The 18,937-nt window shown below is 53.4% G+C and overlaps 1 protein-coding gene across 1 annotated transcript; it reads right to left on the reverse strand.

Annotated features, from left to right (window-relative positions):
* Nucleotides 1-2,878: 2,878 nt before the first annotated feature.
* Nucleotides 2,879-10,081, reverse strand: LOC105817339 (coiled-coil domain-containing protein 92). Its single transcript, XM_012653002.1, has 3 exons — nucleotides 9,952-10,081; nucleotides 6,074-6,121; nucleotides 2,879-3,468 (listed from the first exon to the last, which is right to left on the reverse strand). The coding sequence occupies exons 1-3, from the start codon at nucleotides 10,079-10,081 to the stop codon at nucleotides 2,879-2,881; spliced, it is 768 nt and encodes a 255-aa protein (XP_012508456.1).
* Between the last annotated feature and the right edge of the window lie 8,856 nt (nucleotides 10,082-18,937).

Genomic DNA, 18,937 nt, shown 5'->3' on the forward strand with positions numbered 1-18,937 from the left:
GTGGGATATGGGGGCAGGAGTACAAAGCCTCACACTGCATTGCCCATGGTTCCTGGCTGGCTTCCAGGACAGGGAGGGGTCCACACCTGCAGCTCTGCTTCCTGGATCTGCCCACACTTGAGGTGTGGCAGGAGCTCCCCCTAGGGACCCTGAGTGTCCCTGTCCACACTCCCCCTCTCCCAGGAGGATTCGTGCAGCAGAGAAGAGGGGAGCAAAAAACAAACCTTTCCCTTCTTAGTCACCCAGACATTCCAAGGGCTGGGGGTGGGAGGCTTTCCTTTGGCCCCTCAAGCCAGGCCCAGGGAGGGTGGGGCCTGTCTCAGGCCCTGAGGCTGAAGAGTTTTGGGCCCCTGAGGCCAAGGGCAGGCCACCGACTCCAGCTCCCAAATCCCATCACGCTGCCCCAAGGGTTCCGTTCCAAACCCAGGGCAGGAAGGTGGGGGATTAATTATTTCTGCGCAAGGGTGGGGGAAGGGGCATTTCTGTGAAAACTGGAACCCTGTATCTGCCTTGGCCCCTCCCCCAGGTTGCCTCATTTCCTTTCCCAGGCATCCCCAACACCCTGGCTGCGACTCAGTGAGTCAGCCGCCCCAGCACTCAGAACTTTCATCTGGGGGATCTCCAAGCACCCCAGGAACAATTAAGTGTCATTATCTCTGATTGCTGGAAGAGGGACAGGAATTAGGAGGCAGGCAGGCCGCCAGAGGATCCCTGGGCTGGGATGTGGGGGGACCCCCAGCTGGACACCCTGGGTACCCAGGCGGGAAGGGGGAAGAGGGCTATTGCTATAGAGCTGGGGGGAGGCCAGGCGGACAGAGCTATGGCTTTCAGTGGGTGGGTGGGCAGATAAAGTACTTCCCCATCTCTGCAGAAGAATCAATGTAAGTCACCCTGTTCACCCCAAAAGTGTGGTTGTGAGAGATGAGGGTCTGTGGGGGCCTCCTCTGGAACAAGACTTTTTCCCTCCTTCCCACAGTCCTCTGGGCACCTCCAAGAGAGAGGAGTGAGGCCTCCCCACCCCACACAGGTTCTGAAAGGTAGGGTGACAGAATAGGGGCACAGTGAGTCACACACACTCTGGGGGGGACAGAGATGGCACAGGCACAACCACAGAGACAGGTGGGGGGTAGAGGCAGGGGCAGGCAGAGCAAGGACCCCAGGCCACCATCATGGCCCAAGTTAGACTGGAGAGTACTGTCTGTCCCAAGGGTGGACACCCCAGCCGTCTGGATCCCAGGAGCTCGACACCCCAGACCAGGCCTGGTTATTGCTCAGTGGTCTCAGCAGTCCTGAGTGGGGTCAGCTGGGAGGGGCTGCATGACTGATTGGGCTGGGAGTGCGCTCACTGGGTTCCATGTCTTGCCAATTTCCTACTCCCTCCAACAGGGGGAGCGAGCCAAAGAGGACATGATTGGGGATTTCCACCCCTTCTTCGTGGGGGCTGTGATGGGAGAAGAGCTGGTCACCTCTAGAGCTTGACTCTGCTCACCGCCCAGACCCCTGGGTGACACACAGAATGTGTGGCCTCAGCCAGGGAAGGACCTGCCAGGGATGGGATGGCTGTGAGTGAGGTAAAGGTCTCTCCCTGCCCCCCGCCCCCGCAGCCCCTAGAAGACCTCACAGGCACTTAGGACTCTATGCAGGACCAACACAGGAGGGATGGCATGGAGGCTCTAGGGGTTGTGTTTCTTTCTAGGCTGGGCTTGGGGTGGGGGCAGGGAGCTGGGGAGAAAGGGACTTAGGAGGTGGGGTGTCCCACTCTCCATTTCACCACTCCCCAACCTGGACAGGGCACAAGAACCTCACCACTGCCACGTTCTGACATGCTAAGGGGCATCCCTGGATGGCGGCCAGGCTGGGGACTAACCTATGAGCCCACCTTAACCCAAACCTCTCTCTGTCAATAGCTGCCACTTCCAAGAAGCCAGTCCCTCCTTTTTCCCACCTCTGGGTGCAGCCAGCCGACTAGAAGCTGGGCAAAATTAGCACCGAGAAACAGCCTTAGGAAAACTCCTGGGGCAGCCTCCTGGCTCCCGGCTACCTCCTGAGGGAAAGGCAGTTTCTGCCCTTCCACAAGCCTGACCGGCGGCAGCTCTGCGCCACCTGCTTCCCCAGTGCAGCTCCCAGTCTCCCGCACACCGAGGGAGGCAGAACTCAACCAGAGACAGCTCTAGACCAGGTTCTGCCACCCAACCCCTTCTGGAATCCTCTTTAAGGGTCTACGGATTCTATCTTCCAGAAGTTAAACTTCCCGTCAGGCCGCACTTTCCCCACCAGGGGCTCTGGGAGGACGTGTCTTCTAAAGTGTTCGGTGCTCACCTGCAAGGACCTATTAATGGGGTAGGGGTAGGGGGACACGGCTTCCGAGTAAAAGGACCATCCCCTAGCCTGAGCCTCTCTCGGAGGAAGAAGGCTCGGCGGGAAGGCCGTCCGTGCGGGGCTAGGGGAGGCCGCGAGGGGGGCTGGAAGGCCTAGGGGTGCCAAGTGCCACTCTGCGTTCCTTTCCTAGGCCAGCCCAGCCTCCCCCCAACCCCCTAAGGATTGTCAGCTTTCCCAGGGCAGGGCGTGACCCCTGCCCTCTCCCCGCCCGGTGGCAGGGTGGGGTCCAGATAAGGATTGGTAATGCAAGTCCTCTCCACAAGACAGGTGCAATCGGCCAGCCCCGCAGAGGCGCTCCCTCGCGGGAGAGGAGAGCTCGAAGCTTGGAAACGTTGGGAAATAAAAAAGGCGAGGGCGGCTGGGGCAGGTGGGGGAGCTGGGGCCGCCTTGGCCTTCTCCTCGGAGGAGGGGCGGTTGCCCTCAGTCCCCGGGACCTGCCTGCGGGGCCGGAGCTGGGCCCCAGCCAGCCTTCCCCATACGACCCCCGCTACCCCCGTGCCTACTCCGGGTCCCCGGGCGCGGCGGGCGGGCTCCGGCAGGGCGCGGGCTGCGGGCCGGCTTGGTCCGGGGGGTCCTGGGGAGGCGGCTGGCGCGGGCTGCGGCCGCTGGGCCGCGGGGGCCTCCGGGCATAGAGGAAGAGCGCGGGGTCTGGCATGGGGTCGGCGTCGTCCAGGGCGCCGGCCGCGCGGTCCCAGGCGGCCCAGTCCCGGCCGGGACCCTTGGCGGCGGGCTCGGCGGGCGGGCGGCGGGCTCGCTGTGCGCGCCGGCGGGGTCGGGGCTCGGCGGCGGCGCCGGGGCCCGGGCGCGGAGCCTGCAGTCTCTGGCGCGCCGCGTGCAGCTGGCAGGAGAGGTAGGCGGCCGCCTCGGTGTGCTTCTGCAGCTCGGTGCCCAGCACCGTGGCGCGGTGGCTGCGGCGACGCAGCTCCTCCAGGAAGCGGCGCTCCTCGGTGCGCAGGCTGCAGCGCAGCGCCGACACCAGAGCCTCGCGTTGCGCCACCTCCCGCCGCAGCTCGGCGTTGGCCGCGGCCCGCGCCGCCAGCTGCGACTCCAGCGCGCGGCACTTGCTCTCCAGCTCCCGGGACGCCGCCTCTAGAAAGGGGACACAGAGGCGCAGGTGATAGTCCGCCTGGCTTAGAACAGAACCTGCACAGCTCTGCGGGCCACATAGCAAAGCCCTGCTCCTCCCCACCCCGCCACCTACACGTTCCACCGCGCTCCCCTCACCGCCCACGCATCGGCTGCGGTGATCTTCCTTGTTCTTCCTCAGGGCCCTGGCACCTATCCTACCCTCTGCTTGGCCTGTCTAGTTCTTCAGGGTTCAGCTTAAATGCAAACCCTTCCCTGACCCTTTGTTCATTCCACAATTTGTTGAGCCCTGCCTATGCACTGTGTTAGGCATTGGAGATATGGTGGATAATAAAACGGTCCTCATGAAGCTTACAGCGTACTGGGAGAGGGATAGTAAATAATCACAAATAAATGTGAGATTGCAACTGTAACATGTGCTAGGAAGAAGTAAATCAATGCTATGACTGTACCCAGAGAATGTGACCTGATCAGAGAAGGCCTCCCAGCAAAAGAGACACTTGGGCTAGGATCTGAAGGATAAGTAGGAGTTAAGTAGTGAAGAGGGGAGAAAAGGACGCTTCAGACAGAGGGAACAGCTTGTGTAGAAGCCTGTGGCAGGAAGCCATGCCAAGCGCAAGGGACTGAGAGAGTTGGGAGTGTGCACAGGAAGGGGGAGTGAATGTCCTCGTTTCCTTGATAGAACATTTATCACATTTTGTGATTTTTTGTTTGTTATTGTCTGCCTTTGCCACTAAGCAGGTTTCAACCCTGGATACACACTGGATATACATGGAGAATTTCAAAATATCCTGTTTCCTGGACCCTACCAACTGAATCACAATCAGAATCTTTGGGTTTGGACCTGGGAACTAGCATTGCTTCAATCTTCCCAGGTGATTCTAAGGTACAGCCAGAGGCGAGGACCCCTGCCTCATGGATCCGAAGCTCCATCTCAGCAGAACCATATCCGGGATGTGGCACATGTGATATAGGTAGCTGAAAGTGGCAAAAAGTGACCCTGGAAGGGACATAAACATCACCAAGTGATAGGAGGACAAAGAGTTCTCAAGCCCATTGAGAGAGAATGTAAAAACCAGGACATTGGGGCAGTGATTTGAGCTCAGATTACCCCAAAAGCCCTTTCAGAGGAAGGACAGTAGGTGGGGTAAAAGCTTCCACTGTCACAGAACTGTCCTTATCTGGTATCTGGGATGTGTGCTGCCTTTCTCCAAGCATCCAGGCATCAAGAGATTGCTCATGGTTGCCATATAAAGAAGTGGGCAGAATGAGTCCAAGTCCATAAGTGTTTAGATGATCCCTAGCTGATCTTCATGGATGAATACATAAAGCAATCTGTAGGGTTCCTAACATTTTAGCTTAAACTTCCAGCCTTCCCTGTCCCCAGCTCTTGGTCATGTAGCTCTCCAGCTATAAGCAACACACCAATATGGAGGGAGTCTATTCTTAAGAACTCTTCTGGCCAAGAAAGATTATTTTTGTGATTCATTTTTAATTAAGCAGTTACTGAATCTCTCCACGTTAGGTAATGTGCCTTGAACTTCAGAGGCAATGGATAACATCCAGTTCCAGTTCTCAGAGATCCTGTAAGCTGGTGATTAAGATCTCCACAATGCAATCCTCCCCACCATTTTAAAAAAATCTTAACTGTGGTAAAAAACACATAACAAAATTTGCCATCGTAACCTTTTTTTTGGGGACAGGGTCTCACTCTGTTGCCCAGGCTAGAGTGCAGTGGCATCATCATAGCTCACTGCAGCCTCAAACTCCTAAGCTCAAGTGATCCTCCTGCCTCAGCCTCTTGAGTAGCTGTGACTAATTTTTTGTACTCCTGGCCTCAAGTGATCCTCCCTTTTTTGCCCCTCAAAGTGCTAGGATTACAGGTGTGAGCCACCACGACCGGTGAATCATAACCATTTTTAAGTGTACAGTTCAGTAGTGTTAAGTATATTCATGTTGGTGTGCAACAGATCTCTAGAACTTTTACATCTTGCAAAACTAAAAGTCTATGCCCACTGAACACCTTCTCCCTATCCCCCCATTTTATGGGTGACGTAATATTCTGTAAACAAATATTTTAGTGGAATTACTACAGCAGCAAGAAGTCATCTTTTTGTCAAATGCAGGATTTGTTGATGTGTGTTTGTCTCTTTTCTCTTCATCTAGACGAAGTTTCTTGAAGTCAAGGACCCCATTCTGCCATCGTGTTGCATCTTGATACTCACCCTTGACACTAGAGGGTGTGGACACTGACCGTGTGATCCTTGTGCAAGGATGGGAAAGACTGGGGAGGTGGGTCACAGCAAGGAATTAAGTGGGCCAGGTGGAAGTAAAACACACAGCCATCTCCTTCTTGCTTTCCTCTCCCCACTTTGGACAGATATGGATACAGGGTACCATGTGTGGTGGTGCAAGCTGTTCACTGCACAAGGTGATCCTGCTGAGTGGGCAATTGGGGCTGGCATCCTGTGTTCTACTCACCAAGCCAAGGTGTGGCTGTCCCCACGTCTAGGCTGGGGACAGAGAAGGCTTGTATACTATTAAGGGTTGGGGAACACTCTACCTGTTGGGCCCCATGGCACTTCCCCACCAGCAGTCCTTCTCTTACCTTGCTGGTGAGATTGGGCCTCTCTCATCTCCAGGTCATGGGTCAGTTCTAGAGGAAGAGAAAGGAAAAGGCAGTTTTTTGTAGGTGTGACAATAAGTATCCTTTTTTTAGAGACAGGGTTTTGCTCTGTTGCCCAGGCTGGGCTTGAACTCCTGGGCTCAAGGATCCTTCCGCATGAGCCTTCCGAGTAGCTGAGCCTTCAGGCATGTGCTACTGCGCCTGGCTCAATAAGGATCCTTAGAAGCTGTCTAAACCACCCACCATACCTATTTTACTGCAGCCAGTAAAGGGAAGAGATGAAGAGACGTGCCCAAGGCACAGCTGGGTCTGACTGGCTTGATTCTAAGCTCAGAGATCTTTCCAGAATGAGCTTTTGAGCCTGGGCTTGAGGTTCAACCCCTGTGGGACTGAGGAGCCTGTCTTGTTTTGGGGCGGGGGGAGCACTTGCCCCTTCCTCAGGTGATATGCCGAGCAGTTCTGTAGGACTCTTGCTGAGCAGGGCTGGAATGTCCAGAGCTGCTTGGGGACACTGGGGGCATTGGACGTGGCTCAGGGCAGCGGCTACGTACCAATCTGGACACATGCGTTTCACTATTTTAGCAGCCTGTACTGCTGTGCCTATGTTATCAGAACATCAGCAAGGCCCCTTCGCAAGCCCCAGTTCTGCCATATTCCCTGTGGCAGGAAAGGCGTGGTGGGGTTCAGGGAGGACAGCGCCACCTGGTGATGGTAAGCCTGCAGCGGGGCTCGGATTGATCCTCAGTAGGTGGGGCGAGGCAGCCAAGGAGCCGCCGGAGGCCACTGAAGCAGGAGCAGCTTCCTCCTGGGTGCTGGCGGCCCGGCCATCGCCCCTCTGCCTGCCTGTCTGCCTGGTCCCCATTACTAAGTGCCCCAAATGCCCCATCTCAGCCCAGCTGAGACTGATAATTTTTCCAGCCCCATCCCATTCCCCCAACTCCACCAGAGCTCAAGGACTGGGAACCAGGCAGAAGGGAGCCAGAAGTCACAGCCGCCTGCGATGGAGGAGACCTACACAGGAGCACCTGTGTGTACCTGTGGGGACAAAGTCTGGTGCCCAAAGGGAGACGGCGGGAACCTGGGGTTGGGGAAGGTAGTCCATCTCTGGGCCACTGCCCCTCAGTGCCTACAGAGCCTCGTGGCCCCTCTTCCTGCTCCTTCTCACTGCCCTCCCTGGGCTCTTCTGGAGGCTTCGCGACAGGTGCCTTCTCTGGGGAGGCCAACTGTTACTAGGAGACAGAGAGCCCAGGATGCCTGGGCCTTCTGCTGTGACCGGAGCCTGAACCTCTTTCCTGGGGCCCCTGTGAGGACTCTCATGCCTCCACCCACCAGGGATTCCTGGGACCAACTTGGCCTTCCTTCAAGGCCTTGTGATGTAGCCCAAGGGACCCTGGACAAGATTCAGAGACTCAGGAGCAGGGAGATCTTGGCTCTGCCACTAACTCGCTGTGGGCTGGTTTCTCTTCAGCCCTTAACCACCGGATTTGGGGGCCGGGGGAGACAGAATCCCAGCTGGGCTCCATTCCCCCATCCGGAAAATCCCCCTGCCCATCTTCTGGCCAGAGTCCCATGGTCTACGTGAACATGCTGAGAGGTCAGACACACTGTGTGACCTTGGGCCAGTAACAGCACCTCTCTGAGCCTCAGTTTTCTCATCTGGACAATGGAGACAAAATAGCACCTCCTTGCAAGGGGCTGTTGCCAGGGTTAAGTGAGAGAAAATGAACAGAGGGCTCGCTCGGCCCAGGGCTGCGTTGGTGCTGAATAGATGGCAGTAGTTCTTGAATGCCCTGCCACCCCAGGACACACCCACCCACCTCTGGAGCCCTTCACTGTGAGTCCTCACCCATCTTCAGCTGCCCCCAGGCAGCCTGTCCTCTGGGCTCCTACACCAGCCCCCTCCTTGTCCACCCTCCTCCCAGCCTCTGGGTCCCTCCCTAATTGCCTTCCCCTTATCTCCTCCACTGTTCCTCTCCCTTCTCCTCCTGCCACCTCCCGCTTGGAGAGAGGGCCTTATTCAGTCATCTCAGCCCTAAGAGTGGTTGCTCCAGCCCAGCCCAGAGTTATTTTTATCTCCTTAATCGATAACCAAGAGGCTGCAGGCCCATACCCATCTGAAAAGGGCAGTGTGGGCCAAGGGCCCTCTATTCCTGCCAGTTACACTTTTTTTGGGATCTGGCCTACGTCCTGAGTGGAGGGACCACAGGTCCTCAGAGTTCTCCATTTTCCTTTACTGTTATTGCAGTGAAAAAGTGGCATCAGGCACGGACAAGTCTGTGTGGGCCAACCCTGTCCCCTGGGCTGGCCTCTGCTGCCATGTGGTCTTTGGGGAGACCGCAGTGAGCCTGGCCTTGGAATGTGGCAGCGGAACCTGTGTATGGAATGTCAGGAGGCCATGGTAGCTGACAGTGAGCACTGCTGGCTCTCTGTGCCACAGTGTGAGAATCCAGGTGGGTGGCTCAAACCCTCTGGGCCTCAGAGCTTCCCTCTGGGCAGTGGGGAGCCTCGCATGAGCAGGGGCTGGAAGGGAGGTAGTGCTCTGAGCTTCTTGGGGAGGATGTGCAGAAAGCTGCAGAGGTATGAAGGACTGGGAGTCTGAAGCTCTGGTTTTTTGGTTTTTGGCTTTTTTTGCATGGTGGAGAGGTCTAGGCTTTTAATTTACCTGTCACCTAAATAGTGTACATTGCAGAGCTCTGGGTTCTGATCCTGACTCTGCCACCAATATATTATGTAACTCTCTCTGGGCCTCAGTTTACCTACTTGTACAATGAAGAAGTTGGGCCCTCCCAGCTGAGACAGTCTATGAGCCACTGGCTGTAAAGCCTGCACTTGGAGACTTGGCCTCAGGGAGCACTTGGGCCAGAGCCAAGCCTCTGAGAGGCCCAGATAGCTGAGGCCCCAGGTCCAAGAGCAGAGGCCAGGCCTGGGATTTCACTGCATCTTTGGTGCCTCCCTCTGCCCTGCTCACAAATCCAATCAGTGGCCAATAAGTCCTTTCCTTCAGCCTGTGTCCCCCTGGTCCTCCCCTTTCCATCCCTCTCCACCTCTCCCCCAGACCATGCATCGGCTCTGCCACTCATCTCCCTGCCTCCCTCTCCCACCAATTCAGCTTCCATACAACTGCCAGACTGAGTTTCTTAATGTAGTATAATGCTGATCGGGCAGCACTCTGCTGCTCAAAAACCTTCAGTGGCTCCCCACTACCCAGGGGGACAGGCCAAACTCCTTGGCTATCCTGGTATTTGTCAAGGTCTTCTACACTCTGGCACCACTGGATTTCTCACCGGTCTCCTTTAAGCACAGCTTTATCCAGTTAAATAGAACTTTTTATGAGCTTTTGGTTTCCTACCTCCTGGCCTTTTGCTGTTCCCTTTATTTGAGATGCTATCTTTGCTTCCCCTGTAATATCTCAGTGTGTCTACACATTACTCAGCCTTCAGGAGGCTTAGGCATTCCCTCCTGTCTCTTCCTCGTCACCTGCCCCTCAAGCTGGACACCATCCTGCCCATGAGCTCCTGCTTTATCTTCTGCCATATCTTGAAGTTATCTGTTGGTATGTGTGTCTCCCCAACTAGACTGACAGCTTCTAGAGGGCTGGGAGGTGCACCAGGAACAGTGACTTGAGGACAGGAATCCCCAGGAATTATCAGGCTTCCCCCCGCCACCTAACCAGAACACTTTGTCCCAAAGCTTTATCTCACCTCCCCAAGTCTCGGTTTCCTCATCCAGAAAAGGAGGAAGCAGGACTGGTGTGAGGCGCGCAGTGGCTCACGGTGGGCACCATATGACAGACAGCGACTGTCATGATAACAGTGACCCTTCCCTGCTCCACCCCCACCCTGCATCCCTTCTGGCCTCACCTGAGCAGCGTTTCTGCAGCCTCAGGATTTCCAGGTGCAGGTCTCGCAGCAGGGCCATCTGCTCCTTTTTCAGGAAGCTGATGTGGCGTTGCACGCTCTGAATCTGATGCTCCAGGGACACGGTGTCCATGGCAACCCAGGCCTGGGCCCCACCTGGGGAGGACGACAAGGTGACCTGACGTCTTTGGAGCCCATCTGCACTGCCCCGCCCTCAGATCCCTCATCGTCTCCTTCGCTCTGGGGTCCTGTTGCCACCAGGTAGACAATTCTGCTGCTGTCGTCTCCCCTCTATTTACTCATTCGAGCTTCACGAAAAGTGGGTATATTGGCAGGAAAGTATAATTATCCCCATTTAACAGATGAAGAACCAGAGGCCCAGAGGGAAATGCTCCACTCTCCTGCTCCCATGTAACTTTCGTCTCTTCTACTTCTTAGAGAGGAAAACACATGGAGCAGCCGAGTCAGCAGAGACAGATGACTCGGGCTCCAGCCTGCCTTCTGCACTGGCTGTGTGACCTGGGGCAAGCCCTCACCCTCTCTGGGCTCTTTGTTGTCTCATGAGTAAAATGAGAGAGTTGTGGAGTAAGTGACCCCTGAAGTCTCTTCCAGCTCTGACATCCCACAAGTCTGTCGGCTCCAGGGCAGCAGGACTGCTGTGAGCACGGCCCTCCCAGTACAACCCCGCTTCTCCGACTCAGCTCCACCCCAGGGGCTCCTCCAAGTCTCAGAGGAGGAGGATCTGATGTACATTCCGCTAACACTGACTCTGTGGGCCGAAGGCAGGTGGCAGAGTTCCTTTTTTTTTTTTTTTTTGAGATAGAATCTCACTCTGTTGCCCTGAGTAGAGTGCCGTGGCATCAGCCTAGCTCACAGCAACCTCGGACTCCTGGGCTCAAGCGATCCTCCTGCCTCAGCCTCCTGAGTAGCTGGGACTACAGGCATGCGCCACTGTGACCGGATAATTTTTCTATTTTTAGCAGAGACAAGGTCTCGCTCTTGTTCAGGTTGGTCTCGAACTCCTGAGCTCAAGTGATTCTCCCGCCTCAGCCTCCCAGAGTGCTAGGATTTCAGGCATGGGCCACCATGCCCAGCCAGAGGGACAGTTCTATTCAGCATATGGTCCCCTCCAGACTGGCTTCCATGTAAGTCTCTGAAGACCCATATTTTCATTTGTAGGGTCACGTCAACAGCCTGAGAATCTCACATCCTCAGAGGTTCCTCTCTCTGGGCCCCTTCCCTGGTACTCCCCAGACTCCCCTATTCCAACCAAACAGGCCTTTCATTTCAGCAACAGCAGCCTTTTGGCCTGTGGGGATCACTGGCCACATTTCCTGACCATCAGTGACATTCAAGGAACTTTATACACATGGTCTTACTTCTACCGCTGCTCTTCAGTAGGTATTACCACATCCATTTCACGAACATGGAAACCGAGACTCAGAGCCAAAGGGACTTGTACCAGTTCATACGCTCAGTAAGTGGTAGCAGTCCCAGTTCCCTGACGAAGTCCTTAGAATCCAGAGAAGGGAACCGTCCTGGGGTTGAATCTTGGATCTTTCGGTCACCTGCTGTGTGACATTGGGCACAAAGTCTCTAAGCCTTTGCAACCCCTCGGCCCCATACAATGGGGCTATGAATAGTAACAGTCCTAGGGGTAGCTGTGAGGATTCAGTGAGATGAGAAATGTAAAGCACTTAGCACAGGACCTGGCTCAGTCAATTCCTGCATCCCTTCCTCCTCCTCTTCTCTGTCCCTTTAATGTACGAGTAGGTTAATTTCTTTTTCTTTTTTTCTATTTTTAGTAGTGACGGGGTCTCACTCTTGCTCAACCTGGTCTCAAACTCCTGACCTCAAGCGATCCTCCCGCCTCGGCCTCCCAGAGTGCTAGGGTTACAGGTGTGAGCCACCGCGCCCAGCCAATTTCTGTCTTGATTTGCTCATTTTTTCATTCATTTATTCAATGGTCTATTATTGCCAAGTGCTGCACTGGGCACGGGGACATGGTGATGAACACAACAAAATCCCTGCTCTCATGGAGCTCAGGGGGTGAAGGGAGAGAAACAAGTAAGTAAACAAATAAATAATGTGTCAAACAAACAAATACGTATAGAACTACAGTCTGTGATAAGTGCCATGGAAGAGACCTGCAGGGTAATGTGAAAGAATATAGAGTGGGACCTATTAGTTTATTTTATTTTTCTGAGATTTTACTCTACTTACAAAGGACCTATTTTAGATTTGGGGTCAGGAAAGGTCTCTTTGAAGAAGTGTCTTTGAAGCTGAGACACTGTGGCAGGCGGAATTCTAAGATGGTCCCCAAGAATCCCAGTGTCTGGTGTCAGAGTTCTGTACTGTGCCTCCCACTTGAATGTGGGTGGGACTCTGCAGATGGCGGGTTTCACTCCTGTGATTAGGTTTTTTACAAAGGTGACGGGATTTTACAGGTGCAATTAAGGTCTTCAATCAGTAGACTTTGAGTTAATCAAAAGGGAGGTCATTCTGGGTGGTCCTGACCTAATTGGGCAAGCCATTCAAAGGAACTCCGAGAAAAGGACCCAGCTAAAATGTGCCAGATTCTTGGCCCTTAGAAACTGTGAAATAATAAATTTATGTTGTTTTAAACCACTAAGTTTATGGTAATTTGTTACACAGCAATAAAAAACTAATACAGACTTGAAGGAGGGGTAGGAGTTAGTCAGAAGAGTAAAGGGAAGAGCATTCCAAACAGGGAACAGCATGTGTGAAGGCCCAGAGGCAGGAAAGAACTAAGCGGTAATAATGATAACTTACATTTACTGAGCGCACCTACTACGTGTCCAGCTTTGTGCTAAGTGCTTCGCATGGTCTGTTGAGGACCGAGACATTGCCACTGCCAGTGAGGGCTCAAGGGTAAGGTATTGAGGGAGGGTCACAGGAAGGGAGGTTAGCAACGGAAGGATCACATGGGGTATTGTAAACCGCGCTAAGAATCTTGGATTAAGACTTAAGTGAACTGGAAGTTACTAGAGGATTTCAAGCAGGGGAGGAATATGATATGATTTACATTTTTAAAAGATCACTCTGGCTGCGGTGGGGAGAGTAGACTAGAGCTGGCAGAATGGATGCAGGGAGGTCAGGTGGGAGAAGGCAGCAGTGGTCAAGGTGAGAGATGATGGTGGCCTGGACTAGATGATGGAGGTGAAGAGGAAGAGAAGTCCCAGGTGCATTTTGGAGTTAGGACTGGCAGGACTTAGAGATGGATTAGATTGGCATGGTGATGGGGAGGGAGATGTCCAGGATGTCTCCCAGTTTTTTGGCTTGAGCAACTCAAGAGTGAACATACCTTTGCTGGATCTTTCTCCGTTTTCTAATCTTTCACTTGGGTATCTTCTTTATCTATAATCACTCCCTAAGTGATCTTGTCCAATCCCATGGCTGTAAATATTATTTACATGCTGCTGATCCCTAAAGTAACTATTCTGTGAATGCTAGACTGGCTACCTAACACCTTCATTTACATGTCCAGTGGGTCCCTCAAACTTGCAAGTCCCAATACTGAACTCTCATGTTCCCTCCTGCAAACCTGCTCTTGCCCGCTGTTCATCTTCTTGACAGATTGCACTACTCAGTTGCTCAGACCAAAAACTTGGGAGTCATCTTTGATCCCTCTCTCTTTTTTTTTTTGAGACACAGTCTCACTGTGTTGCCCCGGCTAGAGTGCCCTGGTGTCATCCTAGCTCACAGCAACCTCAAACTCCTGGGCTCAAGCGATCCTCCTGCCTCAGCCTCCCGAGTAGCTGGGACTACAAGCATGCGCCACCATGCCCGGCTAATTTTTTCTGTATTTCTAGTTGTCCAATTAATTTCTTTCTATTTTTAGTAGAGACTGGGTCTCGCTCTTACTCAGGCTGGTTTCGAACTCCTGACCTCAAGGAATCCTCCCGCCTCGGCCTCCCAGAGAGCTAGGATTACAGGCGTGAGCCACCGCGCCCGGCCCCTCTCTTTCTTTATATTCTGTAGCCAATCCATCCGCAAACCCTGTTTGCTCTACCTTCACAATATCCCAAATCCAATCACTTCTCACTGTCTATATCACTATCCCCCTAGTCCAATCCACCAATGTCCCTCTGGTGTACCATTGCAGCAGCCTCCTAACTGGCTTCCTACTTCTGTGCTTGCCCCTTGCTTTCCATGCAGGAGCCAGAGTTCCTTTAGCAAATGTAACTCTGATCACGTCTCCCTGTCTCCCACTCAGAACCCTCCAATGGCTTCCCCTCACACTAAAACCAAACCCAACGTTCTTATCAGTCCCTACCCAGTCTGCCCCAGCTTTCTCTGCCCTCACTTACCCTTCTCCCCACCGCTGGCTCCAACCCAGCCACTCTGGCCTCGCTGTTTCCTGAACCTGCCAAGCACATTCTTGCCTTAGAGACTTTATATGTGCTGTCTCCTCTGCCAGGAATGCCCTTCACCAAGATATCCTCATGGCCAGTTCCCTTCCTTAACTCAGGATGCTGTTCAATTGTCACCTCCTCGGTACCTTTCTCTGATTATTTATTTATTTTTAGAGACAGGGTCTCACTCTGTTGCCTAAGCTAGAGTGCAGTGGTGCGATCATAGCTCACTGCAACTTCAAACTCCTGAGTTCAAGTGATCCTCCTGCCTCAGCCTCCTGAGTAGCTGGGATTACTTGGGAGGCTGAGACAGCACCACACCCAGCTAATTTTTACATTTTTTGTAGAGACGAGGTCTCGCTATGTTGCTCAGGCTAGTCTTGAACTCCTGGGCTTAAGTGATCCTCCCGCCTTGGCCTCCCACATTGCTGGGATCACAGGTGTGAGCCGCCATGCCCAGCCTGATCCCCCAATTTAAAATAGAATTTTCTGCCATTCTCTGCTCCCTTAATCTGCATTACTTTTCTTTCAGGTACTTATTACTGCATGACTATATTAAATTTTTATTTATTGTCCATTTTACCTGCCTGATTGTTAGCAACATAAGATGGAGGACTTCGTTTTGTTTCCTCCCATTCCCTAGTACCTAGTGCAGTGTCTGGCAAACAGGACGTGCTCAGTAAATAACTGCAGAATGCACGAGTGAGTGAATCCGTAGGGATGAGGTCGACTGATGGAGGGGCCGATTGACAGAGGAGGTATGACCAAGACGGACACATGTGAGGTTTGACATGCCCAAGAGACCTCAAGTAAGGAGAAATAGATGTCAAACAGAGAGTCGAATATACTGGTGCATAACTCAGGAAAAAATAGGTGAGCTATATGTCCATGCGATTGTGTGCCTATGCTGGGGTGTGTGTGCTTGTGTGTCCAGACATGTGCCCGAGACTGCATGTGTGCCTCAAGGAGTGCATGTGTGTGTGTGTGCGTGTGTGTGTGTCTATGTGTCTGCTGGGTGTATACCTGGGGGATGAAGGTGTGTGGGCCCGTGCTTAGGACAAAGAGAGAAAATGTCTGTTCCCAGCCGCCGAAATGCAAATGTTTCTGAAGAGAAAAGCCCTTCCCACACAGCCCTGGAGACTGGACCCTGGCCATGGAGAGAGGCTGAGCCAGCCAGCTGTTTCTGCGCTTTCCCAGAAGGACTTGAGGATTTGCTTCCAACTAGGCAGGCTGCTCCTCTCAGGGCAGAAATTTGGGTCACAAATGATCTTGGCAAATATTCTTTCTTAGACGTTACTGTTTAGTTTGTTTGTGGGAGGGTGGGCGAGGGAACACAGGAGGGAACTAGGGATAACCACTCTGTGTGGCTGGGGAGTCGCAAGCATTCAGAAGTCCTGAGCCAGGAAAGTGTCTGGTTCTCACATCAGAAATGCAGCCCCAGAATCTCTGGGCTTCAGAAGCTTGTGCCTGAGGACTTGGTCCAAGCCAGTGTCCGCAGCTCAAGGGTTAGAGCCACCAGCTCCACCTTCTCCCCACCCCCGGCCCCAGATGCCCGGCCTCATGAGTGAACATGCTTGGTGAAGAGGGTCACTCGCCTCTGTCCACTGTCCTGACCACCTCAGGGCCTGCATTGTTTCTGCTTCCCTCCTTCTTCTGGGGCTCCTAGTTCTTTTTCTTGTTAATTTTCTAGCTTAATGAAAATTTAATGAAAAAATATTCATTAAACGAATTGTCACCAAGAATAAAAAAGGACCTGTAATACAAGGTTCACAATTTATAGAGTTAATTCCAAGTACTTTTGACATGTCTCTCTGTGTCTGAAAGTTACCGATATTTTTCCCCTTAGGGAAATTGGTGGGAGAAGCCTTCTGTGCTCATGTCCCCAACTATAGGCAAAGTGTCAGGCTCAGGAACCTTCTGACCCGGGCAAAATTCTGAGGCCTGGGCTCCCGATCCCTGAAAATGACCTCGTTGTCTGCTTGTCTCTTTGGAGCTTCTGGGGACCCATGTTCCTTCCCAGCTATCTGCCTGCAACTGGAAAGTGGGAAATTGTATTTCTCTCCCTTCTTCAGTTCCTACAGCTCTTGGGGTTGAAACAACCTCAGAAAGTACAGGATCATAGTACTCAAGGCTTGTAGGGCCTTCAAAATCATTTCAGTTAGTGGTTTTCAAATATTGCTCTACGGAGCATCCGAATTCTGCTGAGGGGTCTCAGATACTGCCAAAAGGATTGGGGCCAAACGCAGGACTGGAGGCTTTGCTTTTTTTTTTTTTTATTAAACCCCTCTTTTATACGATGGGCTCGTGCATACAAACTCATTGGAGAAAAGGCTTCTGCCAACCAACAATTTGAAAATCACTTTCATCGTCTACTCTTTCCTTGGGTGTCTCTTCCCTTGGGTGTCTAAATCCTGCCTTCTCCGCACCACTTTAGTCTACTCAGTATCCCCATGGCCTCTGCTGCCCCCACCTCTCCCGCAGGCATATGAGGTGGCTGGGACAGGAACCGGAACCAAGGCTTCTTGCTTTCTGCTTTGCATGGAGTTTGCATCTCCTGCCACCCCTCACTCCCTGACCGAGGCTGTTGTCCCAGTTTCAATTTCATTCTCAGTGTTTCTCTCCTTTTTTCAGACTGAAAATATTCATTGAGTCAACAAATATCTCTACACCATTCTGAACAGTTAATACCTGTGTTTTGTTAAAATTCTTTAAGTATGTATGCTTCTTGCTTCAAAGAGAATGTTAAACTTATTTTATCATTCTTATAACCAGGGCAGGTATATTAGATAGGAGAGGCACAGTAATGAAAAAATAAATAAATGAATCAATGGGATCTTTATTTTTATTAGTCATTATTCCTCTTCACTACCTGACTCAGAGCCTGGGGCAGTAGGAGAGCAGGAACTCAAGAAGCCTTTCTCGGACATGGCATCAAGGCACAGGTGATAATACTTAACAGTAACAATAAGTGACTGGCACTGTTCTTAGCATTTTACGTATATTAATTCATTTATCTTGACAACAACCCTACACTGAAGGTTCTGTTAGTATGTCTACTCCATAGGCAAGGAAACAGAGGCTCATAGAGGCAGAGTAGTTTGCCCAATATGCACGACAGTGCCTGGCAAGTGGGAGCTCCCCACTGGGTGCTCACCTTGGCATTTACAGCACTTTCTAAACGCAGTCCACATCTGCAGGCTGACCTCCTCCTCTTTTGGATTCTACCTTTGCTGTTCTCATGATAAACTCTCCCTGTAGTCACAGACATCCCCTCCCTTAGTATCTCTCACCCCGTCTCTGCCTCTTCAAAGCTGACCCATCCTTCAGGGCCCTTCTCCGATGTTACCTTTCCCATGAAGGCTCCCCTGATCCCCCACCAAGGTGGAATGACTCTTTCCCTCCTCTGTGTCCCTCAGGCAATTTGTTGGAATGGGGTGGCAGCTAGCACCACATTCTGCCATATAATCTCTTTTCGTTCTGTGTGTGTGTGTGTGTCGGGGGGGTGCATGCACCTGGCTTTTGCTCTCAGTCAAAGCTTCCTGAGGGCAAGGCTTTGTCTCAGGGAATCCCTTGCAAGGAACAGGCACACCAAGAATGTTGGTGAAACAGGGAGAATGAGTTGAGTCGCACTGGGAATTACCAGGACAAATAAGCACATGTATTAAAAAAATAATTACCCTGCCTCCTTCCCCCAAAGTCCTTGGCTCTCCTGGGGACTTGAGTCTGGAACGAAGATTCAGCCTTTGACAAATGTCTGTTACTCTGCAAGGTGGGGCTGCTTGGCCAGTGGTGGAGCCACGTTCCCCGGGGACCTTGTGGTCCTCTCCACTCCAGGGCCCCTCCTTCCCCAACACCCCTCAACTCTGACGCCCCCTCCACTGAAGATCCCAGGACCCCAGCCTCAGCAAAGCTGAGGATCCAGTCACACGGGAGTGGGGTGTATGGGGAAACTACAGCCCCCCACCCGCTTCAGTCTTGATGTTCTGCCCTGATTATGACTCGAGTATGACTCCCAGAGAAGGCAGCGGTGGTGGGGATGTGGCGACTACGGAGGACAGGGACGAGAGGTACCAGAAGGCAGGCGTAAAGAAAGGTGTGTCTGGTAGGAGGTGGCAGGAGGTGGCGGGGGCTCGACCTCGGGCCGCTCTGGACTCCCCGCCAGCACCAGGAAGGGTCCAGGTCTGGGCGCTGGAGGACAACTTCTGCCAGCAGCCCGCCGCGAGTCCTGTCCGCCTCCCGCGCGCTGCGGTGCCCGGCCCCGCGCCAGCCCTCCCGGGGGAGCTGGAGCTCGGCCGCGCTGCTCGCCACCCGGGGCCACCCCGGCTCCCACCCCCCCACGCCCACCGACCGGCCTCCTCACCTTCGGGACCCGAGGGAGCGACCGGCCGGCGGGGCCCTGGGTCTGGGCCGGGCTGGGTGGGGGAAGCGCTCTTCCCCCCGCGCTAGCTGCGCCCGGGGTTCCGCAGCGCCCGCCCCGGCTGCGGCGCCATCAGCTGCTGCGAGGCTGCGGGGCGGTCGGGCCGGGGCTCCGGGGGGCTGTGGGGCGCCGAGGTGGGGGGTCTGGGGCGGACTCGAGGCGTAAACACCCAGCAACGTGACCGGAACTGGCGAAC

The sequence above is a fragment of the Propithecus coquereli genome, unplaced genomic scaffold (genome assembly GCF_000956105.1).
Source record: "Propithecus coquereli isolate 6110/MARCELLA unplaced genomic scaffold, Pcoq_1.0 Scaffold409, whole genome shotgun sequence".
Taxonomy (NCBI): domain Eukaryota; kingdom Metazoa; phylum Chordata; class Mammalia; order Primates; family Indriidae; genus Propithecus; species Propithecus coquereli.